The following is a 27,300-nucleotide window of genomic DNA, read 5'->3' on the forward strand; positions in this document are numbered from 1 at the left end:
GAAGAAATAAAAACTTTGAAGTCTGTCAATGACATTGTAATTCTGTCAGAGACAGCAAAGAACGTGGAAGAGCAGCTGTATAGAATGGACAATGTCTTGAATGAAGGATGTAAGATGAACATCAACAAAAGCAAAACGAGAATAATGGAATGTAGTCGAATTAAATCAGGTGATGCTGAGGCAGTTAGATTAGGAAATGTGAAACTTAAAGTAGTAGATGAGTTTTGGTATTTGGGAAGCAAAATAACTGATGATGGTCGAAACAGGGAGGATATAAAAGTGTTGGAACAACATTAGTACTAGTCTAAAGTATGGTTATCCAAGACGATGGCGATGACGTCATCCAAAATGGCGGCGATGACACCATACAATATGGCGGACGTGACGTCAATCAAGAAGACGGATTTTGGCGGGAAAGTGCCACCCCCCCTCCCCCACCCCCCAGAAAAAAGGAACAAAGTTCAAATTCCAGAAGGATAATGCACCACACCACTCTTACCTCTACCAAGCAAAAAAAAATGGCGGGAAAAAGTACTTTCCTTCATTATTTAACCAATTTCAAGCAGATGTGTTCGCCTCTAGGTCTGGACACCAACTGGCTTAGTTCATGTCGGTGCCACCAGAGGGCGCTCTCCTGAGGTTAGATCGTGACGCAAGCTCCATTATTCAAGATGGCGGCGCCCACTGTGTTCACCACGAGCTCCAGAGCCCAACTGATTTAGTTCATATTGTGCCCACCAGAGGGTGCTACCGTGACATCGGGTGATGACACGAGATCGTCTGCTCTCTCTCTCTCACACACATTATAGTCGCACAAGAGCCACATCAGCGGCCTGCCGAGCAAGCGACCGCTGACATCACAGCGTCCAGCCTACACCTTTATACCCATGCCCGACATAGTCTTCTGTAAATATGCTGACGAATTTAACTCAACACATGCGACACCCACATTGCACATCTAACCTATCAATTTCCTAAGTACTTAATTACATTTCAATTTTAATCATATTCAATAAGTGAATTTACAGTTTCAGTATTCAATGGTCAAATGAGAAAATGGTTCAAATGGCTCTGAACACTATGGGATTCAACTTCTGAGGTCATTAGTCCCCTAGAACTTAGAACTAGTTAAACCTAACTAACGTAAGGACACCACACACATCCATGCCGGAGGCAGGATTCGAACCTGCGACCGTAGCGGTCTCGCGGTTCCAGACTGCAGCGCCTAGAACCTCACGGCCACTTAGGCCGGCTCAAATGAGAACTTCCACATTTTCCCACTATGAGCACCCGTGACGGCGAAGTCATTTCTTCTCCGTAGAGATACATATCGAGCCCGGCACATCCATCATAGAAATGAATTCTAGTTCTCCTCCAGCAGCACGAGTATTTAACGCCTTTCAGTATCCCACGGAAAGTTGAGGTTTTACTGTCGCACGCTTGATACATCTTCCGAGACATTATCGGAGATCATCTAAATGCAAAGAGGGCTGTGAGCCATTCCTTACGTACACTCCTGGAAATTGAAATAAGAACACCGTGAATTCATTGTCCCAGGAAGGGGAAACTTTATTGACACATTCCTGGGGTCAGATACATCACATGATCACACTGACAGAACCACAGGCACATAGACACAGGCAACAGAGCATGCACAATGTCGGCACTAGTACAGTGTATATCCACCTTTCGCAGCAATGCAGGCTGCTATTCTCCCATGGAGACGATCGTAGAGATGCTGGATGTAGTCCTGTGGAACGGCTTGCCATGCCATTTCCACCTGGCGCCTCAGTTGGACCAGCGTTCGTGCTGGACGTGCAGACCGCGTGAGACGACGCTTCATCCAGTCCCAAACATGCTCAATGGGGGACAGATCCGGAGATCTTGCTGGCCAGGGTAGTTGACTTACACCTTCTAGAGCACGTTGGGTGGCACGGGATACATGCGGACGTGCATTGTCCTGTTGGAACAGCAAGTTCCCTTGCCGGTCTAGGAATGGTAGAACGATGGGTTCGATGACGGTTTGGATGTACCGTGCACTATTCAGTGTCCCCTCGACGATCACCAGTGGTGTACGGCCAGTGTAGGAGATCGCTCCCCACACCATGATGCCGGGTGTTGGCCCTGTGTGCCTCGGTCGTATGCAGTCCTGATTGTGGCGCTCACCTGCACGGCGCCAAACACGCATACGACCATCATTGGCACCAAGGCAGAAGCGACTCTCATCGCTGAAGACGACACGTCTCCATTCGTCCCTCCATTCACGCCTGTCGTGACACCACTGGAGGCGGGCTGCACGATGTTGGGGCGTGAGCGGAAGACGTCCTAACGGTGTGCGGGACCGTAGCCCAGCTTCATGGAGACGGTTGCGAATGGTCCTCGCCGATACCCCAGGAGCAACAGTGTCCCTAATTTGCTGGGAAGTGGCGGTGTGGTCCCCTACGGCACTGTGTAGGATCCTACGGTCTTGGCGTGCATCCGTGCGTCGCTGCGGTCCGGTCCCAGGTCGACGGGCACGTGCACCTTCCGCCGACCACTGGCGACAACATCGATGTACTGTGGAGACCTCACGCCCCACGTGTTGAGCAATTCGGCGGTACGTCCACCCGGCCTCCCGCATGCCCACTATACGCCCTCGCTCAAAGTCCGTCAACTGCACATACGGTTCACGTCCACGCTGTCGCGGCATGCTACCAGTGTTAAAGACTGCGATGGAGCTCCGTATGCCACGGCAAACTGGCTGACACTGACGGCGGCGGTGCACAAATGCTGCGCAGCTAGCGCCATTCGACGGCCAACACCGCTGTTCCTGGTGTGTCCGCTGTGCCGTGAGTGTGATCATTGCTTGTACAGCCCTCTCGCAGTGTCCGGAGCAAGTATGGTGGGTCTGACACACCGGTGTCAATTTGTTCTTTTTTCCATTTCCAGGAGTGTATTTATAAGGGAATATTATTTGAATTCTTAACCCAACTGTCTCTCTGGTGGCTCTGAAGGCTAAGATTACAGATTTTATTACGTTAAGCAAATATTTGTAACTTTCAATTACAGAGATAAAATCGTAAAAAAATTTCATGTGTTGACGAAAGGTAAAAGATAAAATATAGAGGGTGGTCAGAGACTGTTCGAAAAACTTGTAAGAATGTTGCAGGGTAGGTGGTGCTGAGAAAGAATCATTAAGAAAAAAATTGGAAACGTTGCCCCGTTTCCGAGTTAATTAGCATTGAAATCACGCCGTTGTGCGCGCAGAGTCAAGTGACCCGCCAGAGACGGTGTCGCCAAACGCTTTCTTCGGTTGATTTCCTAAAACCGAACAAGAGAGTGATACAAAAATTGGACATGGGATGGTAGTAAGGACCGAACCCGAGTTAAAAGCTGAGCAGTCTCGCGCGCTATCATCTACGCTATGAGAACAACTGACCACTAATTGTATATGGTGGGCGCTTGTATCTGCGCGCTCAACGGCCTTGCTGGCTAACTTTAATGCTAATTAACTCGGAAACGGCGCAACATATCGACCTTTTTTCTGAGCAGTTATTTCTCAGCACAACCTACACTGCAGTACCCTTACAAGCTTTTCAGACTGTTTCTGATCACCCTGTAAGAAATAATTGTGCACATTATGCGTCATAATAATACACTGAAGCGCCAGAGAAAGTGGTATAGGCATGCATATTCAAATACAGAGATATGTAAACGAGCAGAATACGGAGCTGCAGTCGGCATCGCCTGTATAAGACAAGTGTCTGGCGCAGTTGATAGATCAGTTACTGCTGCTACAATGGCAGGTTATCAAGATTCAAGTGAGTTAGAGCGTGGTATTATAGTCGGCGCAAGAGCGATGGGACACAGCATCTTCGAGGTAGCGATGAAGTCCTCACTTCACTTTTCCCGTACGACCATTTCATGAGTGTACCGTGACTATCAGAAATCCGGTAAAACATCAAATCTCCGACATCGCTGCGGCCGGAAAAAGATCCTGCCAGAATGGGACCAATGACAGATGAAGAGAGTCGTTCAACGTGACAGAAGGGCAACCCTTCCGCAAATTGCTGCAGATTTCAATGCTGGGTTATCAACAAGTGTCAGCGTCCGAACCATTCAACGAGACATCGTCGATTTGGGCTTTCCGAGCCGAACACCCACTGGTGAACCCTTGATGACTGCACGACACAAAGCTTTACGCCTCGCCTGGACCCGTCAACACCGACCCTGGACTGTTGATGACTGGAAACAAGTTGCCTGGTCGGACGAGTCTCGTTTGAAATTGTATCGAGTATGGAGACAACCTCATGAACCCACAGACCCTGCATGTCAGCACGGGGCTTTTCAAGCTGTTGGAGATTCTATAATGTTGTGGGGCGTGTGTAGTTGGAGTGATATGGGAGCCCTCATACGTTCAAATACGATTCTGACGGGTGATGCGTACGTAAACATCCTGCCTGATCACCTGCATCCATTCACGTCCATTGTGCATTCCGACGGACTTAGTCAATTCCAGCAGGACAATGCGACACCCCACACGTACAGAATTGCTACAGAGTGCCTCCAGGAACACTTTTCTGAGTTTAAACACTTACGCTGGTCACCAAACTCCCCAGATATGAACATTACTGAGCATATCTGGGATACCTTGCAACGTGCTGTTCAGAAGAGATCTCCACCCCCTCACGCTCTTACGGATTTATGGTGACCCCTGCAGGTTGCATGCTGTTAGTTCTCTCCAGCACTACTTCAGAAATCAGTCGAGTCGATGTCACGTCGTGTTGCGGCACTTCTGCGTGCTCGCGGGGCCCTACAAGATATTAGGCAGATGTTCCAGTTTCTTTTACCCTTCAGTGTATGAAATGTGTTTGCGAGCAGAATATGTACTGCTTTAGTGTGATTTCGGCGTATATCAAGCTAAACTCGGATCCGTGATTTACTGATCTGCCATTTACTGCTACCTGACAAATTATGAAATTAGACCAAACGGTTTATCCGTATATCTACATTTACATCTACATATACTCAGCAAGGCACCTTACTGTGCGAGGTCGTGAATACTTCACGTACGACTGTTATTTCCACGCTGTCCTTTTCAGTTCGGGAATGATGCGCGAGAAGTTAACTTGCTACGTTTACATGACGTACAACTTCCGGAGACGAAAGCTGAAATTCGGAAATCGTTTGCCTCTGTTGTGTTCACATCTTACGGCCTGAAGCGGTTTCGCTAGACCAGTCAAATAACGGTTTTCCGATCGTCAATTGGATTACACAAATCTCTTCTCGAAATCAGCTGTTCTGGCATCTGATTTAGTCAGCACAATGGCTTTTTCTCTTTGTAATTAAATATTGGAAGTAGACAACTTCATGTCTAGTGTAATATTTCTGCTTCTCCTTCACTGCAGAAAAAGTCACACCGTCCAGATTATCCGAAATTCTTTAAAAAGAAGACGTCACCTTTCAAGCCTAACGCTTTTCAAAAACGGTTGTGCGTTTACATGGGAGCTAAAACCGATTGTGGAAAAAGAAATCCGGCCGCTAGAACCGCATTTCCAAAATCGATATTGGGGTGTTTACATGATCAACCAGAAGCGGTTCGGGAAAACAGGATTACGAAATTTGGTTTTGGGAGCTCTTTGTAAGTGTAGCAATTAAAGAGTAACCCTTCTTTGACTTTACCGTCTTGGTCATTTCACAAAATGTATGTGGGAGAACATAATTTGTTATCTGAACGTTTTTTGGACGTAAAATCGCAGCATTTTAATAGTAAACTTGTTCGTCTTGCATAACGTCTTTCACGGAATGTCTTCACTGGAATTCGATGAGCATCTCCATGAGCTCTCGCTCTCACGTCCAAAGCAACCCGTGCCGAAACATACCGCTCTTTTTTGAGTCTTCTCTTATATACTCTGTTAATTCTACTTGGTGAGAGTCCCACACTAATAACCAAGAACCTGTCGAATTTGTAAGCTATCTTTCTCGTGAGAGAATTAAACTTCCTTTGAATTCTTCTAATCTCAAGGTCGTTTCCTGTGGTCGTTTCGTTTTTGGTTTCTCCGGACTCACACTCATAGACATTTTACGTTTGATTCTTTTTCAGTCGATTGATAACGGAGCATACAATCAAAAAAATTGGGGTTTTCCGCCTATTTGTGGGCAATGCGTCACATTAATTTATGAGGGCGCGCTGAAAAGTAATGCCTCCGAAATTTTATGTGAAAACTCTTAAAGCTTTTATATAAAACAAACGTTATTAACATTATATATCTTTGTTTTCAACATAGTCACCCTGGCGACGAATACATTTCTCCCAATGATAAACTAGTTTGTTGATACCGTCACTGTAGAATGTTTGACTTTGTTGACGGAGCTCCAACCTCATCTCTACTTGAACTGCTTCATCACTATCAAAGGGAAGTCCTCGAAGTTGTTTTTAAGTTTTGGGTACATACGAAAATCGGATGGGGCCTAGTCGGGACTGTATGGAGGATGATCAGTGGCAGTGAACCCGAGGCTTCGTCTCAGCACTCGTGTGTCATCTGGCATTGACATCCTAATGGAGAGGGTGCTTTATATGTGAATGAATTCTTCGAATTCGTGCTTTCACTTTTCTGAGGGTCCCACAGTACCTTGCAAAGTTTATGATGGTGCCTTTAAGCACCAACTCCAAATGCACCACACCTTGAACATCCCAGGACACTGTGAGCATGACTTTGCCTGTTGATTCCACGGTCTTGAACTTTCTCTGCACCGGTAATCATTTGTGGCGGAACTCGATTGCTGCTCTCTTCTTTTCGGGGTCAAAATGACGAATCCAGCTTAAATGTCATATCACAATGTTATTAAGGAACCCATCACCTTCACACTTAAAACGCAAAAGAACTTGTTGACAGATGTCCAATTTCCTCTGTTTCATGTCAGGAGTGAGCATTCGAGGCACCCACCATGCACATAGTTTCCTGTACCGCAGTTCTGCAGTGGTGGCCAGTAGATGCTCTCGTGATATGCCACACTTACTTGAGAGTTGTGTCTGTGTTATCCGATGATTTTCACTTATGAATTAGTCACCCTGATTCCGATGAAACTCGTCGGTTGCCGTATACAGTCGGCCATTCCGAGCTCTGTTGAGGTTAGCACCACCGTTTCCTTCATTATGAGCACGAACTACCTATTGTCGAACATTACTGACGTCGATACAATCATCACCGTACACACCTGTCATTCTGTTATGGATTTCAATTGGAGACACGTTTTCAACGGTTACAAACTCGATTACAACACGTTGTTTCTCACGCACTGACCTAGTTACACTACACAGCGCCATGTTACATACTGCAATTCGGAGCTCTCTAGCGGGAGAGGGTCATAACTTGAGTCAGCGAAGCGAGAAAGTCAGCCGAGTAATGCACATGACACGTAATACCTCAAGCAATGTTGAGAACAGGATAAAAAATTCGGAGCTGTTACTTTTCAGTCATTTCTCTTATTTGTATATTATTCGCTAACTTGTCTACATACTCAAAAGGGTTTCAGGACCAGTTGTGCACTAAATGTAAGGGCTTTAAATTCACGGTGCAAGACCGACCTCTAGGATATCTTAATGAGTCAAGCCATCAAATTAGGTCTACATTGTCCACATCGACAACGACAAATAAAACCACCACTGTGCTCCTAAGCAGACGGTGTTCAGATTTTTGGAGTACAGATAGACCACAACTTGAATTGGAAAACGCACTGCCTAAACTTAATAAAGCGCCTTAGCTTAGTTTTAAAATAGTGTATGATATTAGGACGAAGAAATCAGTTTATTGTCGTCAATCACTAAGAAGTTGCAGAATCGATTCATTTATTTATTGGCTCAAATGGTTCAAATGGCTCTAAGCACCATGGGACTTAACATCTGAGGTCATCAGTCCCCTAGACTTAGAACTACTTAAAACTAACTAACCTATGGACATCACACACATCCATGGCCGATGCAGGATTCGAACCTGCGACCGTAGCAGCAGCGCGGTTCCAAACTGCAGCGCCTAGAACCGCTCGGCCACATCGGCCGGTTATTTATTTATTGAGCGGGAAGAATTCGATATTCGGAGAAAAAATGTTTACAATACAAAAACACCTTACTAGAAAAACTTCAAGAGTTTGCATTAATACATAAGAATTAAATTTGATAGGTACAGACGTTTTCAAAAACTTGCCAGAGTATATTTAATGTCTTGCTGATAATACACTGGAAGTACAAGGGAATTGAGGGATTTTCTGTTGGCCAATTCCTTCTACTCCTCTGAACTGTAGTTTCACAGGAACTGTTAAGTTTGAAAAACTAGATTATAACATAATTCGTGGTAGTAATGTAATATTATATTTCATAAATATAAGCCCTTCTGTTGTGTTGTACCTGGAGGAAGTCTTTCTCCATTACAGAAACATCTCTCCCTACTGAACGACGATTCATTTTGTGGCTTTCTTGGCGACGGTAGAAAGGGAGGAAGTGAGCTTCTGAAACTATGCGGGCGAAAAATGAAAACTGTTTGCCGTTTTTCAATTTTTACGTCTGAATGACAGTATTTACTGCTTTACTCTTTATTTGCATTCCATTATGAAACCACTGGGAGTAGTATTCAGGCACGTACTGAAGGAATCGATGTACAGTACATCCGCAAGGATTTCACGAAGACGGCTGCGGTGGCCGTGCGGTTCTAGGCGCTGCAGTCCGGAACCGCGGGACTGCTACGGTCGCAGGTTCGAATCCTGCCTCGGGCATGGATGTGTGTGATGTCCTTAGGTTAGTTAGGTTTAAGTAGTTCTAAGTTCTAGGGGACTGATGACCTCAGAAGTTAAGTCCCATAGTGCTCAGAGCCATTTCAACCATTTTTGATTTCACGAAAACACGATTCATTTCATACATCCATTAACGGGTATAGCTGAACCTCAACTGACACGTCCAACCAAAATGCCTATGTGAAACTTAGTTGCACCTGTCAGTTGTGGGTGTAACACACCCGCCCACCTAGCTGTAACATTTGTTGTGTGCAAAACCGTGGCTACAGTCATCGTTAATACTAAATATTGTGTCCATTCTAATCAATATTAATCGAAGCTTGAGTAGCACCTTGGTTCGGAGGCCACGTTGAATTGTAAGTCCCCCCATAACTTCGTGGTTGAGTCAGTTCAAAAATTGGAAGAAGGCAAGAGCACACCATCCACAGTAGGACCGAGGCTAGTAAAGCACTGTGGTGTTCAAACCAACCTTGAGGTTGATTTCATCTTTACCTTTTTTAAGGGTCTGGATGATGAATATTAAAGGTCGCTACCTGAATGTCAAATCCAACTGCGGTTTACACATTTTGATTTAAGGAAACGTACTTAAAACAAATCGGCACAGAAAAGAGAATGCTGTACGCACAATATCCAAAGGTTGGACAAAGATATGGAAACGCATGCTCGAACGTAAATGCAGATGCTTACCAAGTGTGCAGGTGGCGTCGCTGCATTTGACCGTAAGCGGCACCTGTGCAATGCCCTCCATTAATTGGAAGTGTCAGTCACGGTCAGGATCGTGGACATTTGAAGCTGGCAAGGTGCCAGACACTCACCTCTCGCCAGGTAACTTAACCAGCTATCCCGCAGGTAAGGGAGGCCCTTCGTATTCGTCGTGTCCGCTTCGCACCCCAGGCCATCGCTCCCTGTTGTCGGCGGGTGACATTCAAGTTGGTATCCTTGCTGTTGTCCGGGGCTGAGTTCAAAGCGGGATTGAAGACTGATGAGTTCCACTTCGAACTGAGCCCCACTAACCAGCAAGACAGCAGTGGCAGGACAGACGTCTGTTTGTACAAATAGATGGGAACAAGTCATCACTGAAAACTGTCTCAGCTTGCATCCGACAGAGGGCAGTGATATCGCCGTATATTTTTCATTTACGAATTAACGACTTTCCCACCATTCGACAAGTCACTGTCAGTCTGTACGCCAGTACACGGCCTTCCTAACCTCTGGGAGGAACATCGATCAACTTGTCAACAGGACGCAGCGATAACTCGAGTCACCGAACAGTGTGCGAAGAGCAATAAAATCACCCTAGACCCTACAAAAACTGCAGGAATACTGTTTACGAAGAAACGGCCGGAACTGAGGATGCGACTTGCCAACAATGGACAGATAATACCCTGGACCACGATTACGAAATACCTGGGAGTGATACTGGATAAAGTGATGACTTTTACCCCATACATACAAGATGGAAAATTGAATAGTATGAAGATGATCCGGTCACTCACGTCGTTTTTCACGAGCAGGAATCTAAACCCATAAACGAAATTAAAACTTCATAGACCAACGGTACAACCCTCCCTGCTGTACGGCTCAACGTCTTGGGGAACAACATGTGACTCTAATATTTGCAGTTTGCAACCACTACAAAACAGGTGCTTGAAGTGGAGCCTAGGCGCTCCAAGGTGGGCCAGAACGAGAGAAATACACGAGCCAACTCGAGAATGTAAGCCAGGCCCTACCACGACAATGGCACAAATACTAGGTGCCTCGAGCCACTATTGTGTCCCCACAGGGCCATCAAATATGATGCAATGTTTAGTTATTAAGTATCCTACACGTAAATAGTTTCTCACTCGTCACTCGTACGACTACGTAACCAACATCCTCAAAGGACTAAAGGACCCATAGAGTGCTCAAGTACCTTTGCAAGCGAATAAACAATAATATGAAACTATTTTCCTTACCTTGCCATCCCAGAAGAAAAAATCGCCAAATGTGATCACTCTTTGGACACAAAACGCAAAAAACGAAAGAAAGGCAGCGATGGGATACCAACCTGATGGTCGCCCTCCATACAGCCCAACAGCCGAGTGTAAAACCCGGTATCACTCTTGGCTGTCTGGCCGTACTGCGGGCGTGCCGTATCTTTTCATAGCAAGATCCCTTTGGTAGTCATCCACGGCACTCTTACAGCACAGCAGTAAGTCCGCGACATTCTATACCTCGTTTTGTTGCCCTTCGTGACAAGCCATCCTGGGCTTACATTTCAGCAAGATAATGCCCAGCCGTATAGGGCGAGAGTATTACTGCTTGCCTTCGTGCTTACCAAACCCTACCTTGGCCAGCATCCAACAAACCTAACAATTAAAGGCTTGCCGAATAAATGCTTGCATAAGGACCAGAGGTGGACCAACGCGTTAGTGATTTGCTCAATTTATGAAGCCCTTTCTCTTGAATAAATCATCCAATTTTTCTGAAATTGTAGTCATTTGTTTGACTGTATATGTACATCACGTTTACCGATTTCCGTCCCATTCGGATAATTCCTTCACGGTGCGTCGTTTTCTTTCTTTCTTTTTTTTTTTTTGCCTTTGGGAGTACTTTATAATGTTAATTAAATAATCTGCGAGAGGACTCAGTGGTCTCCATAGCTTCTTAATACATTACTTTTTAGCATATATTAATCGACATTCTGAATACAGTCAATGGGTCGCAAGCAGGACCTAACGTTGCCAAACTCTTCATATTTTTTTGCGGATCTGTCTCCCGTTGTCCAGCTTCAATTATTTCTTCTTCCTCTTCTTTCCTTCAAGATTGATCTCCAAATTCATGAACATGCAGTTTGTGAGCTTCACTTCCTTCTTCAAGCACTCCACCAAGTAGGTGACGTAGGATGAGGGTGTCCAATAATGTTATTTATGTTGTTATTATTTTGTTGTGCCGCCCTTCTACGGTGTTCACCGTTCGATGCCACTTTCCGTGGCACATTGCTTTGGGGATATCCTCATTCTGTAGGCAGTTGTTAACAAAGTAGTCAAAAGATTGAGAGAGCTTTTCGTTATATTAGTAGCAGTGCAAGTGCAGTAGGAAGAACGTTTGTTTCGTCACTCGGTCCTCCAAAGTTTTCATGTTTGGTACAGATTTGTGCAAACTGCTTGCTGCACTTCTTAAATGTCACATCCATAAAAAATTAGAAAAACGTTTTTGAGCTTTCTTTCCCTTTATTGGCATTAAAAATGATTATCTTCTCCTGCAATTTATCGTCTTCTCGAAGAAAGTTACTGCCATCTCCCGTTTTTAAAAGACCTTCATGAAGATGATTCATTTTTAAAATGTGACTACGCCTATTCAGGCTGTTGTAGTTTTATTTCTAGACCATGCCCTCTTGGACATGTTATAGATACAGGTATATCTTCTGAAGAAGGCTCAATTATTTGGGCTGTAACCTAGGTAAAGGTTGGTTTCATTACCACAATCGAGGCTGGTAGTTTCTTATATATTAGATTATCACGATTGCTGACTGGGCTCCAATGATGACGGTACAAATTCATAAGTGTTTATGAGCTATTGTTTGTTCCCCACACTTGACTCCAGTGACGACGCAAGGTCCTCTTCAAAGATTTTGAGTTAGGCATCACGTAACAAAGGCATAATCTTTATCTTGAAGATTTCCGATTTCATCCACCTATTTCTCTGATAACTGCGTAATTTCTTCTCATGTCTCTTCTTCTCCCTCTCCACTTGGTTCTTCACTGCCAGAACTGAATCATCAGGTGGTCCACAGAGATGTTCTGCTATGTTAAACACTTCTCCGTTCTTCGAATGCATCCTTCCATTGCAATGATCCGATTTTTGGCGTAAGGTCACCCACGTAAAAACAGATTCTTTAGGTTCCTTCACTTTACGATCGTGTAACTACTGTGATGAGCAGATGGCCTGCCCTTGGCCGTTGTAATAACTTCCATACCGATGGTCACCCTAGGAACTTCGGAAGTAAAGTGACCATAAGGACTTGAGCTTCGACCAGCGTGGCGCTATTTTCCCTTCGTAGCAGGTAAAACAGTAAGTTTCTGTACACCTTCCAGGGGAATCCCAGGGGCTGTGTTCCAGGGTAGGAGGAGGAGACAAGGGCACTCAACCCTTCGAAGCAGGTAAAACCTAAAGTGTCTGCGTTCGCAAGTGATTGCACTCCGTGGTCAGAACAGTGTTCTGTGTAGTTGTGAGAGCTAAGTGAATTAGAAGGTGGGATTGTTGGTGCTCGTATGTTGGGTGCCTGTGTAACCGAGGTAGCCGAAGTGTTTGGTGTTTCAAGAGGCACATATCGAAAATTTAGGTACAGGGAAACATCATCCGCTAAGTCACAACGCAGATGAAAGTGTGTGCTGAGTGATTGTCACAGATGGTCATTCGAGAGGATTATGACCAAAAATAAAAAGGACGACAGCTTCAAAAATCACTGCAGAACTGAATGTCGCACTCGCGAACCCAGTCAGCAACAAAAAAACGCTAAGGGAGTCCATAAGGTGCGAATTCCAGGGCGAGCTGGAATTCCACAAGCACTCAGCAGTGATGAAAATGCCCGTAACATGAAAACGTGCTGCCGAAGCCATCAAACCTGGGTCGTCGAGCACTGTAAGAAAGTTATTCGCTCGAATGAATCTTGTTACACACTATTTCCAATTTCTGTCTGAATTTACGTTCCAAGAGTGAAACATGGTGGGGATTCGGTGATGATTTGGCAGCCATATGGAGGTATTCCATGGGCCCCACGGGTAACCTGCGAGGTCGCATTTCTGTCGAGGATTATGTGAATATTTTGGCTGACAGGTATTTCCCACTGTAAAACATTTATTCCGCAACGGTGACGATATGTTCCAAGACGACAGGGTCCCTGCTAACACAGCTCGCATTGTCCAGGACCAGTTTTGTGAGCACGAGGATGAATTATCGCATTTCCCTTGGCCACCATCGTCACTAGATCTCAATACTATTGAGCCTTTTGTGGTCTGCTTTGAAGACAAGGATGCGTGATCGCTATCCACCTCCGTCATCGTTACCTCAGCTTGCCACTATTTTGCGGGAGGAAGGGCACAATTCCCTTGAAAACTGTAACGAACCCGTATTTATCCATTCCAAGAAGACTGGATGCTGTTTTGAATGCTAGCGGTTGTCCTCCACCGTATTAGGCACGGAACTGTGGTTATTTATTTATTTAGCGTATGTGGTTTTCAAGTAAAAGTAGTTTCATGTTTAAATACATACAGACAGATAAAGATAAAATCAACATACATTATAACACATAAATAATATCTCGTCTTATGGACATTCAATTAAGGATAAAGTAGGCATACACAGATTGTTACAATAAGGTATTTTGTCATAGATAAGATAAAATTATCATACAGAAACTGTTGCTATAAGGTCATTCAGCAGTCACATATATGGAATCTATAGAGTCTCTTTAAAGTTCTATGCCTAGGTTTTTCATCCACTCGACGGCTGCAGGGGAGGCTGCATAAAGTTCTCGAACGGATCCTTTAAACGCACGTTTAGGGCATTCCTGAATGATGTGCTGGATCGTTTGCTCTGGATGTCCACAATCGCACTGTGGTGAATCTCGTATGCCCCATCTACAGAGCATCTCGCCACTTCTGCCATGACCAGTTCTGAGTCTATTGAGTATAACCCAAGTTCTTCTTGGCAGGTCTGTACCAGGTAGGTTTCCACCAGGTGATATTTCATTGCAGTTCTTGGATAGTCCAGTCTGAGACCATTCATTTTTCCGTGAATCCATAGCATCGTAAGACGTAACCATAAGGTTTTGAGCTGTTCTCCATGGTGGTCTTCTAGATCTTAGTCGGGAAAGATTTGGAACCAGCGCCACCGAAGAAATCTTCGAGTATGTACATCAGCTACCCAGCTAGTATTGGCGAGCTTTTTAATAGTATTATTTCTTGTACGTATCTTAGCAGCAGCATCTATTAGTTGTGGTTTGAATGTAAGCGATCTATCCAATTTAATACCAAGATATTTTGGGTTTGGGTTATGCTTTAACTTTCTACCAGCAAAGGCAACGTCAAGGGATTGGGTTGCTTGTTGGTTGTTTAAATGAAACACTGTAACTTCTGACTTAATTGGGTTAGGAATTTCTCTCCAAGATTTGAAATATTTACCCATAACTCCGAGGTCTTGGTTAAGGGAGTTTTCACACTGTTCAAAACTTTCATGTTGCACAGCCAGGGCCATGTCATCTGCGTAACAGAACTTCCGCGCATTTGTTGTTGGTATGTCGCTTATGTACACATTGAAAGTAATGGTGCCAATACAGAACCTTGTGGTAAGATGTTGTTTGAAACAATGGTTCGACTCTTCTTTACTTCTAGATTAACTTCAAGGGTTCTATTGCTGAGCATATCACTTAGTAATTTGTACAAGGTCTGGCAAGGGACAATCTCAAGTATCTTGCTAAGAAGACCACGCCTCCACACAGTATCGTATGCAGCGGTTAAATCTACAAATGCAACAGCTGTTTTAAGTTTCCGTTCATAACCGTTCTCGATATGTGTTGTTAAAGCCAGTACTTGGTCGCAACAATTACGTTGTGGTCGAAAACCAGCCTGCTCGATGGGGATTCTTTCATTTAAAGTCGTCCCAATACGATTATACAAGAGTCTCTCCAAGAGTCTGAAGCAGGTGCTCAGGAGAGAGATTGGTCTAAAGTGTTCAGGTTTGTCTGGTGTTTTCCCAGGTTTTAATATTGGCAATACTTTAGATCTTTTGAATATCTTAGGCACTCGGCCTTCTTCAAGGACGTTATTGTAGAAGTTCACGAGCCAGTTGATAACATTTTTCCCACTATACTTAATAAATTCTGGGTATAACTCATCTGGCCCAGCTGCCTTCCTAGTTTTGATGTTCGAGATAGCCGTTTTCAGTTCTTCCACTGTGAAAGGTGCTGCAGGATGTGATCTTTCAGTAGCTTGTCTCCACCGTGTTTTAATTAGTTTGTTAATGTTTCTGGCGGTTTCTTTGTCAAGAGGTGCCCTGGACATATTGGCTATACGGCCTGCAATTGCATTGGGAGTGGCTTTTGCTCTTTCACAGGGATTGTATGCACCAGATCCTAGTTTCCTGAGTAGGGCCCACGATTTTCGACTGGACTTTCTAAAGTCTATACCTTCCACGGTTTTTTTCCACTTTTCTCTTCGGGCGCTGTCAAGTGACTCGATAAGTTCCTCTGCCACTTCCCTGTCTCCCGATTCTTTGAACTCGTTGTAGAGGCGTTCAGTTGTTTCATTCCAGGCAGGTGTATATTCTTTCCTGAAACCGCGTGGTATAGTTTTCTTAGCTGATGCAATAAGAGCTTTACTAAATCGTTCATAGTTGTTCATAGTGGCACCGGCACGTTTTGCGTCTGACTCCCAATCAGCCTTTTCAAAATTCCATCTTAGTTTTGGGGTTGATTTTATAGGAGGGACTTGTATTCCAATGTGGACAATGACAGGTCTATGCTGGCCGTGTGGGAAGTTAGTTAGTGCTTTCCTGCTTGATGGGTAACCTTTACCCTTGTAGTCTCTACTAACAAAGCACAGATCTGGGTTGAAACCGCGTTGCCATCTAGCTGACCAGAAGGTGTGTCTCTCTTTAGCATCATATATTAGTTGCAGGTCTTCAATATCTGTGGTGTGTCCACATGTTGGTCCTCTCCCCTATAACATGGCAGCTTTCGCGGGTATGCTGAAAGCGTAAGCATTGCATTCAACATGCAGACTTCGATGCTATATCGCTACAGAGCGCTATATTGTTTCCTAGCTAAATTTAGTAACGAAAGAAAGAAAATATCTGATAGAATGAAGAAATATTGGACAGACAGAAGAGCAAAACACCTTTCATATAAGAATAGACTCTAATAATTATATTACCTAAATACCATATTAAGTTATTGTTGAGCCAAATTGTATCCCTGTGTAACAACTTGTTTACAACTTTGTATTTTTCACTGGAGTGTTCCAATGAAGTCCATAAAATAAATAATAGTAATGGACAGAAACAAGCCATACCGACCAAAGGCCATCCGACTTGCCCCGATTCCTGTGCTTCCTGTGATGTGGATTGGCAGGAGCCAATCCACGGGGTTTGGAGGAAGCCGAAAGGCACACGTTTAGCTCACGCAGGCTGGCGTGAGGTCTGGAACAGGATACGGAAATGAGACTACTAAAAAAGGTACGTAGCTTCTGGAATACTTAACTTTAATCCATAATTGGTGAACATCGCTCTTGACCGTACATGCATCACAAGATAAATAGCAAATGATAATGGCGCCTTGCTAGGTCGTAGCAAATGACGTAGCTGAAGGCTATGCTAACTATCGTCTCGGCAAATGAGAGCGTAATTTGTCAGTGAACCATCGCTAGCAAAGCCGGCTGTACAACTGGGGCGAGTCCTAGGAAGTCTCTCTAGACCTGCCGTGTGGCGGCGCTCGGTCTGCAATCACTGACAGTGGCGACACGTGGGTCCGACGTATACTACCGGACCGCGGCCGATTTAAAGGCTACCACCTAGCAAGTGTGGTGTCTGGCGGTGACACCACATCCTGAACAGTGACAAGCTATAAACTATCTGATCACAGGTACCCGGCCACCTCTATGTAACGCGGAATTCACCGTTAGATGTCGTGAGAGGCGGAATCAACAGTGTAAAAGGAGGTGGGTGTACTCTCGCATGCAAGTGATCATAAAAGTAAAAAATGTGGAAAAAAGAGGAAGGGGTGGGTGGGAATTGGTGACATTCAATCGCTCAGGGCACTGTGGTGGAAAGTTGAAAATTTGTGCCGGACCGGGACTCGAACTCTGATTTACCGCTTCTCATGAGCGGCTGACTTGACCTCTCCCTCCCCCCCCCCCCCCAATCCTATGTATTCCCAGCCATCCGGACACGGTCAATGAACGATTCGAATATCCAAATCGTTGCACGCTGCAATGCAGCGTTCCTCGTCCGTTAACTCCCTTCTCGCGAATAGTTGATTCCCATAGGATTTCGGACGATATTAATGCATCTACCCTCAAACAAACGTCAAGGAACCGTCGCGCTGTTACAGAAATGTATCTATTTGAGTGATTTCAGTTTTGTCGGACCTGTCCGGGATGAACAGACACCACTCGAATATATACCTTTCTATAAGAGTGGGACGGGTCCTCGACACGTCGGATATGTCCGACAAAACGGGTGACCCCTCACGAAATGCGTTAATTCCGGACTCGAGTCCCGGTCCGGCGCATATTTTCAACTTTCGCCATTGCATTATCACAATGCCCTGTGCGGCTGGAAGTCGCGAATTAACACCCATCCCCTCCGTTCTCATATAAATGTGCGCATCAGCAGCGTCATCACGAGTGGTGTCTGTTCTGTAGGACGTCACTCAAATACACTGAGCCGGCCGAAGTGGCCGTGCGGTTAAGGGCGCTGCAGTCTGGAGCCGCAAGACCACTACGGTCGCAGGTTCGAATCCTGCCTCGGGCATGGATGTTTGTGATGTCCTTAGGTTAGTTAGGTTTAACTAGTTCTAAGTTCTAGGGGACTAATGACCTCAGCAGTTGAGTCCCATAGTGCTCAGAGCCATTTGAGCCAAATACACTGAAGCGCCAAAGAAACTGGTATAGGCATACGTATTCAAATACAGAGACATGTAAACAGGCAGACTACGGCGCCGCGTCAGCAACGCCTATGTAGGACAACAAGCGTCTAGCGCAGTTGTTAGATCGGTTACTGCTGCTACAATGGCAGGTTATTAAGATTTAAGTGGGTTTGAACGTGGTGTTACAGTCGGCGCACGAGCGATGAGGCACAGCATCTCCGAGGCACCGATGAAGTGAGAATTTTCTCGTACTACCATTTCACGAGTGTACTCTGAATATCAGGAACCCAATAAAACATCAAATTCTCAACATCGCTGCGATCAGAAAAAGATCCTGCCAGAACGGGACCAAAGACAAATGAAGGGAATCGTTCAACGTGACAGAAGTGCAACCCTTCCGCAAATTGCTGCAGATTTCAATGCTGGGATATCAACAAGTGTCAGCGTGCGAACCTTTCAACGAAACATCATCGATATGGGCTTTCAGAGCCGAAGGACCGTTGGTGTACCCTTGATGGCTGCACAACACAAAGCTTTACGCCTCGCCTTGGCCCGTCAACACCGACGTTGGACTGTTGGTGACTGGAAACAAGTTGCTGGACGGACGAGTCTCGTTTCAAATGGTATCGAACGGATGGTCGAGTACGGATATGGAGACAACCTCATGGATCCATGGACCCTGCATGTCAGCAGGGACTCTTCAAGCTGGTGGAGGCCCTGTAATGATGTGGGGCGTGTGCAGTTGGACTGATATGGGCAATTCCAGCAGGACAATGTGACACCCCACACGTGCTGAATTGCTACAAAGTGGCTCCAGGAACACTCTTCTGAGTTTAAACGCTTTCGCTGGTCACTGAACTCCCCAGACAAGAACATTATTGAGCATGTCTGGGATGCCTTGCAACGTGCTGTTCAGAAGAGGTCTCTACCCTCTCGTACTCTTACGGATATGTGGATAGCACTGCAGCATTCACGGTGCCAGTTCCCTCCAGCAGTACTTCAGACATTAGTCGAGTCCATGCCATGTCGTGTTGCGGCACTTCTGCGTGCTCGCGGGGGCCATACACGATTTAGGCAGGTGGACCACTTTCTTCGGCTTTTGAGTGTGTACACAGATCATAATAGTTCCGAATGGCATCCTGAGACAAATTGTCCCAATCATACTGCGCATTTCGTTGCAATGCGGCAGTTTTTTTGTTGTCCCTGTAGAACGGATAAGTTTCCAATTGATCATGTCCCATTCATGTTCAGTTGGTGAGTTGATCTAGCGATCTTGCTGGCCTGTGGAGTTTTTGTGCACCATGAAGAGCACGTTCGTCGCAGCAGACGTTTATAGACGTGCATTATCATCATCAAAAAGCCCATGCTCTTTCTGTCGAATAACTGGCAGTAGCATGGGGGTAATAGCGTGTCCAATGTGGTGGGTACTGGTTACTTTACCCAGAAAAAATACCAAACGTAACTGCGGCTATAACTGATGGCCCACCACACCATGAAGCCTGGGATGGGACCTGTGTGTTGTCGTGGGCAGAGGCACTCTGGAATGGGCAACTCACTAGGTTTACATCATACATGTATATGTCCATCACTCATCTACGGGTAAAACCTACTCTCATCACTGAAGACAACAGAACCGATTTCTCTCTCCGGTCAACTCTTTTGTGACACCAGAGTAGTCATGCCTGGCGGTATTGTAGTGTCACTGTTATCCTGGCCAGAGGCACATTTGATCTCAATCCCGAAACACGCAGATGGCTACGAATGGTCCCTGATTACACATCAGGTGTAACATGTGCCCCGATTTCGTCACTGGATGACGTTTGGTCGGGCACTGCTGCTTGCACAACGCATCGGTGTTGATGTGTGTCTCTACTATGTGGACCTCCAGTAGCTGGTATACAAGTGTGGGAATGTTCCACCGACCACTGCTGAAAGCAGGCGTACACCACCGATGCACTGCGCCCAACAAGTGCAGCAATACATCGATACGTCCATCCAGCTTCCCGCAGGCCCACAATGAGACACTGTTCAAATGCCTGAAACTGTTCAGTTGGAGTACATACTCGTCGTCGGGGCACGGTTGCATCCTAGAATGAATGTTGCTAACACTGTTCACCTCTAAACTCAGCGCAATTACTGCCTGCAAAGTCAAAACAGAGTGTGCACAGATTGGTCTCCTGAGTGCTATCTGATCGCCGATGACTGTGACAAATAAATCGCTAACACTTCAGTACGCACATGTTATACACTAGTGCCATTAAACACGATCCTTGATTCTGATGCATTTTTTTCCGGCAGTGTAGGTGTCCGGATACTTTTGATCAGATAGTGTATACAGCTTTTCCGACCAGGGACTTAATCACCCTCCAACTGACCTCAGCAATGAATCAAGTCCCTCGGCACTCTGTGTCTTCTCGGCACGTTAGATGCGGGCCTACCTGGTCGTTGATTTTGTTCATCCTTAGTATTGTAATAGAATGTTGCTGAGATATTCGCTACCGATGAGGAGCTGTACATGTGCTTCCAGGTAGGACTGTTAATATTTTTAAAAACATCGGTAATTCGAGATATCGGTATTTAAAAGAATAACATTATCGGCATTGATATATCAAATAAAGGTACCGATATATCGACGGAAAAAATATCGACCAACCGACCTAGCCGTCCGGTGTGGCCGAGCGGTTCTAGGCGCTACAGTCTGGAACCGCGCGACCGCTACGGTCGCGGGTTCGAATCCTGCCTCGGGCATGGATGTGTGTCATGTCCTTAGGTTAGTTAGGTTTAAGTAGTTCTCAGTTCTAGGGGACTGATGACCTCAGATGTTAAGTCCCATAGTGCTCAGAGCCATTTGAACCAACCGACCTATAAACATATCGGATTCACATTGTAAATACACTGCCGGTTTTAGAGCTTTATATTTAAGTATTGATTCATTGTTAGATATTCTGTACATCAACAGCCGTGCGGTTAAAGGCGCTGCAGTCTGGAACCGCAAGACCGCTACGGTCGCAGGTTCGAATCCTGCCTCGGGCGTGGATGTTTGTGATGTCCGTAGGTTAGTTAGGTTTAACTAGTTCTAAGTTCTAGGGGACTAATGACCTCAGAAGTTGAGTCCCATAGTGCTCAGAGCCATTTGAACCATTTTTTGTACATCAACAAGCTAACAGACTACCAATCTCCCTTAAAGCAAGAATTCAAAGGAAAACGCTTGGCGACAACCCCTTTGCTAACAATGGTAACTGCATGCAAGTAGCACAATAACACGTGCCCGATGGGCCCGTTGTTCGGTTTCGTCACATACCGGATTTGTCCGGAACACTTCATGTCGACTTCTCAGTTTTTTCGTTTCTGTCAACGCCAGCGAACTAGCAGCTGTAGTGTCAAAATTACGTGATGAAGCTAGACGTTGCAGTTTCTGTTGGTAGCTCCAAGCGACGATTACGTCAGCATTTCCCCTCAGACGTCTCCGCGTTTTTTTTTAAAGCAGCTGGTGTTCTATACCCCCCCCCCCCCCCCCCCCCCGCCGCTCCCAATCCAATCAGACTACTTGTTTAGTGCCACGTATACTTGCTTCACATAATCAAAGAGAAGGACTGGACGTCACGAAAACTCTAAAAATAATAAGGTTCCTTCACACAGTGAAAGTAAAATTATGTTCTACTACAATTTCAAAAGAACAACTTCAAATATTTACCTAAATTTTTGAAAAAAAAATACAGTATAAAATAAAAAATCGGCACTCGATATTGCCGTTTTGATATCGATATACATAGGGAAGACATATTACCGATATACAACGTGAAAAAAAATCGCGCACTCGAACTTCGCAGCGCGATTCCTCACATACTGGCAATACAAAAGTTTCTCTCACAAAATTTCGTCCTGCACATATTTCGGGCAATAAATGGACGTTAAAGATAGGCAGTCTGGCGGCACTGTAATCACGAGTTTGGTAACTACCTCCGTCAGAAGAAAAACAGTGCTGCGCAGTTTGTGCACTGGATAGTGTTTTTGGTTGGCATGCAGAAGGTCGAGGGTTCGATACTAAGTCGAGGCGTGTTTGTCTTTGTTTGCTAAAAGTAGTCTGCGTGGTACGCTATCTAGCGTCTTAATCGTCATACAGCGATTACAGTGGGCCTTCTACAAAACATTTGGAGTTACATATTACGAACACAGAAATGGAAGTACAATCGTTTTTATTGGTCGGCTTTTAAAGAAGTCTTTAGCACGTCGTGGACGCAAACTGTTTCGCGCCACTGCTTCTACTAGATTCCAAACCTGTTTTCTGTGTACCCTCCCCCCAGTGGTCCCATCGAAATTATTTGCTAAGTAAGTCGCTAGACCTACTGGTGAGGAAGGCCCTAACGGATTGTAATGGACGCGAACGTGACAAGAATAATTGTCGGTATTAATCGATGGGACCATTGGGGAAGGATTACACACAAAACGAGTTTGGAATCTAGTAGACGCAGTTGTGCGAAACAATTCGCGTCCACCACATGCAAAAGATTTCTTTAAAAGCTGACCAACGAAAACGATTGTATTTCCATTTCCGTGTTCGTAATACGTAACTGTAGATGTTTTGTAGAAGACCCACAGTAATCGCTAGACCGTACCTCGCAGACTACCTTTAGCAGAAAAAAAAATCCACATCCCACAAGCGAACCGTCGTCCTCCTACACGTTAACTGAAAACGCTATCCACTGCACCAATTGCATAGCACTACTGCTATCCATTATCGATATCTTATCACAGACCTAGTTACAGGCACTGTTTCGTCTGTGACATGCGAACGTGTTGCAGGCTCCGAGAACGTGCACTGGCTCGGCTCGGAGGCGCTGATGCGCTACCGCAAGCTGAACAAGGGCAGCAGCGATGACAACGACGTGGAGGAGGTGCGCAAGATGCGCGGGGGCGTGCTGCTGCACATGGAGGACGCCATCGCAGACGTGCTCGACGACAACGACTTCGTCATCGTCGGTACGTCAACCTGCGCCGCGCTCTCACACGCACGCGCCCACTTTACCGGCAATGCCCACACACGACTTGTTCTCTTTCAGTGATGAGGTCGGACCTGCGGAGCGGATCCATCATTCCAGACAACCTGAAGCACATACTGGAGCCCATGTATCCTTCAAACTCTCACTATATTATATCGTCGTAAATGATATCCGACATCTCTCCCCAATGTATGTTTTTACCCTGTCTGTTTAATTTTTTCATCTAAATCCACACGATTACTCTGCAATTCGTATTTAAGTGCCTAGCAGAGGGTTCATCGAACCACGTTCGAGCTACTTCTCTACCGTACAACTCTCGAACAGCGTGCGTGAAAAACGAACACCTTCCCGTGTGACCTCCAATTTCTCTTATTTTATCTCGATCATCATTTCTACCTATGTAGAAGGGCGCCAATAAAACATTTTCACACTCTGAGGAGAAAGTTGGTGATTGAAATTTCATCAGAAGGTCCTGACCCAGCGGAAAACGCTGTTGTTCTAATGACTGCCACTCCAATTCGTGTATCGGTGGTACTTTCTCCCCTATTTCACGATAATACAAAACGAGCTGCCCTTCTCTGAACTTTCCTCGATATACTCTGTCAGTCCTATCTGATGCGGATCTCACACCGCACAGCAATACGCCAGAACAGGGCGGACAAGAGTTGTGTAAGCAGTCTATTTAGTAGACCTGTTACATTTTCTAAGTGTTTGCCAATAAATAGCAGTCTTTCGTTTGCATTCCCCACAACATTATCTATGTGATCGTTCCAGTTTAAGTTATTCGTAATTGTAATCCCCAAGTATTTAGTAGAGTTTACAGCCTTTAGATTTCTGTGATTTATCGTGTAACCGAATTTAGCAATTCCTTTTAGTATCACACTTTTCGTTATTTAGAGTCAATTGCCACTTTTTGGACCATACAGATATCTTGTTTAAATCATTTTGCATTTCGTCTTTACAAGACGGCAAATAACAGCATCATCTGCAAACAGTCTAAAAGGGCTGCTCGGATTGTCCCTAAACCGTTTATGTAGATCAGGAAAAACAGAGGGCCCATAACAGTTCCTTGGGGAATGCCAGAGATTACTTGTGTTTTACTCGACGACTATCCGTCAGTTACTACGAACTGTGACATTTCTGACTGGAAATCAAGAATCCAATAAAAAAATGAGACGATACGCCGTAGGCACGCAATTTGATTAGAAGTCGCTTGCGAAGAACGATGTCAAAATCCTTCTCATCATCATCATGATCATCATCATCATCATTTAAGACTGATTATGCCTTTCAGAGTTCAGTCTGGAGCATAGTCCCCCTTACAAAATTCCTCCATGATCCCCTATTCAGTGCTAACATTGGTGCCTCTTCTGATCTTAAGCTCAAAATGGCTCTGAGCACTATGGGACTCAACTGCTGAGGTCATTAGTCCCCTAGAACTTAGAACTAGTTAAACCTAACTAACCTAAGGACATCACAAACATCCATGCCCGAGGCAGGATTCGAACCTGCGACCGTAGCGGTCTTGCGGTTCCAGACTGCAGCGCCTTTAACCGCACGGCCACTTCGGCCGGCTGATGTTAAGCCTATTACTTCCACATCATTCTTAACCGAATCCAGGTACCTTCTCCTTGGTCTACCCCGACTCCTCCTACCCTCTACTGCTGAACCCATGAGTCTCTTGGGTAACCTTGCTTCTCCCATGCGTGTAACATGACCCCACCATCTAAGCCTGTTCGCCCTGACTGTTACATCTATAGAGTTCATTCCCAGTTTTTCTTTGATTTCCTCATTGTGCACACCCTCCTTCCATTGTTCCCATCTACTAGTACCTGCAATCATCCTAGCTACTTTCATATCCGTAACCTCAACCTTATGAATAAGGTAACCTGAATCCACCCAGCTTTCGCTCCCATACAACAAAGTTGGTCGAAAGATTGAACGGTGCACAGTCTTGGTACTGACTTCCATCTTGCAGAAGAGAGTAGATCGTAGCTGAGCGCTCACTGCATTAGCTTTGCTACACCTCGCTTCCAGTTCTTTCACTATGTTGCCATCCTGTGAGAATATGCATCCTAAGTACTTGAAACTGTCCACCTGTTCTAACTTTGTTCCTCCTATTTGGCACTCAATCCGTTTATATCTCTTTCCAACTGACATTACTTTTGTTTTGGAGATGCTAATCTTCATATCATAGTCCTTACATTTCTGTTCTAGCTCTGAAATATTACTTTGCAAACTTTCAATAGAATCTGCCATCACAACTAAGTCATCCGCATATGCGAGACTGCTTATTTTGTGTTCACCTATCTTAATCTCACCCAGCCAGTCTATTGTTTTCAACATATGATCCATAAATAATATGAACAACAGTGGAGACAGGTTGCAGCCTTGTCTTACCCCTGAAACTACTCTGAACCATGGACTCAGTTTACCATCAACTCTAACTGCTGCCTGACTATCTATGTAAAGACCTTTAATTGCTTGCAAAAGTTTGCCTCCTGTTCCATAATCACGTAGAACAGATAATAACTTCCTCCTAGGAACCCGGTCATTTGCCTTTTCTAGATCTATAAAACATAGATACAATTCCCTATTCCACTCGTAACACTTCTCCATTATTTGCCGTAGGCTAAAGATCTGGTCCTGACAACGAGTTCGAGTCTCGGTCGGGCACACAGTTTTAATCTGCCAGGAAGTTTCAACCTCTAAGAAGCCTAAGCCCATACTGATTTTCATCCAATTTGTCCTCAACTAATACTCGCACTTTCCTTTCAACAATACCTGAGAAGATTTTACCCATAACGCTGATCAAAGAGATACCTCTGTAGTTGTTACAATCTTTTCTGTTTCCATGTTTACAGATTGGTGTGATTACTGCTTTCGTCCAGTCTGATGGAACCTGTCCCGACTCCCACGCCATTTCAATTATCCTGTGTAGCCATATAAGACCTGACATTCCACTGTATTTGATGAGTTCCGACTTAATTTCATCCACCCCAGCCGCTTTATTGCACTGCAATCTATTGACCATTTTCTCCACTTCCTCCAATGTGATCCTATTTCCATCATCATTCCTGTCCCATTGTAGATCGAAATCTGAAACATTACTGATCGTATTTTCACCTACATTGAGCAACTCTTCAAAATATTCCCTCCATCTGCCCAAGGCATCAACAGGATTCACCAGCAGTTTTCCTGACCTGTCCAAAATACTTGTCATTTCCTTCTTACCTCCCTTTCGAAGACTGCTAATAACACTCCAAAATGGTTTTCCAGCAGCTTGACCAAGGTCTCCAACCTGTTTCCAAAGTCTTCGCAAGATTTCTTCTTGGATGCTGTAATTATCTGTTTGGCTTTGTTTCTTTCTTCAACATAACTTTCTCTGTCTACCTGAGTTCTAGTCTGTAGCCATTTTTGATATGCCTTCTTTTTCCTTTTACAGGCTGCCTTGACTGTGTCATTCCACCAAGCTGTATACTTCATCCTACCTTTACACACTACTGTTCCAAGACATTCTTTGGCCACTTCTAGTACTGTGTCCCTGTACCTTGTCCATTCCTTTTCCAGTGACTGCAATTGACTACATTCAACTAACTGGTACCTTTCTGAGATCACTGTTATGTACCTGTGTCTGATTTCCTTATCCTGAAGTTTCTCCACTCTTATCCTCCTACACATGGACCTGACCTCCTGCACTTTCGGCCTCACAATACCAATTTCACTGCAGATTAAATAGTGATCAGTGTCATCAAATAATCCCCTGAATACACGTGTGTCCCTCACAGCCTTGCTGAATTCCTGATCTGTTATTATATAGTCAAATGGCTCTGAGCACTATGGGACTCAACTTCTGAGGTCATTAGTCCCCTAGAACTTAGAACTAGTTAAACCTAACTAACCTAAGGA

The 27,300-nt window shown here is 44.9% G+C and overlaps 1 protein-coding gene across 1 annotated transcript in view; it reads left to right on the forward strand.

Moving 5' to 3' along the window:
• The window catches only part of LOC126248030 (histidine ammonia-lyase-like), a 276,752-nt gene that overhangs the window by 39,610 nt on the left and 209,842 nt on the right, over nucleotides 1-27,300 (forward strand). Inside the window, exons 2-3 of the mRNA XM_049948632.1 lie at nucleotides 23,195-23,371; nucleotides 23,452-23,518. Of these exons, the coding sequence (XP_049804589.1) occupies nucleotides 23,195-23,371; nucleotides 23,452-23,518 (244 nt within the window). The remainder of the gene's footprint in view (nucleotides 1-23,194; nucleotides 23,372-23,451; nucleotides 23,519-27,300) is intronic.

The sequence above is a fragment of the Schistocerca nitens genome, chromosome 3 (assembly GCF_023898315.1).
Source record: "Schistocerca nitens isolate TAMUIC-IGC-003100 chromosome 3, iqSchNite1.1, whole genome shotgun sequence".
NCBI classification, from domain to species: Eukaryota; Metazoa; Arthropoda; class Insecta; order Orthoptera; family Acrididae; genus Schistocerca; species Schistocerca nitens.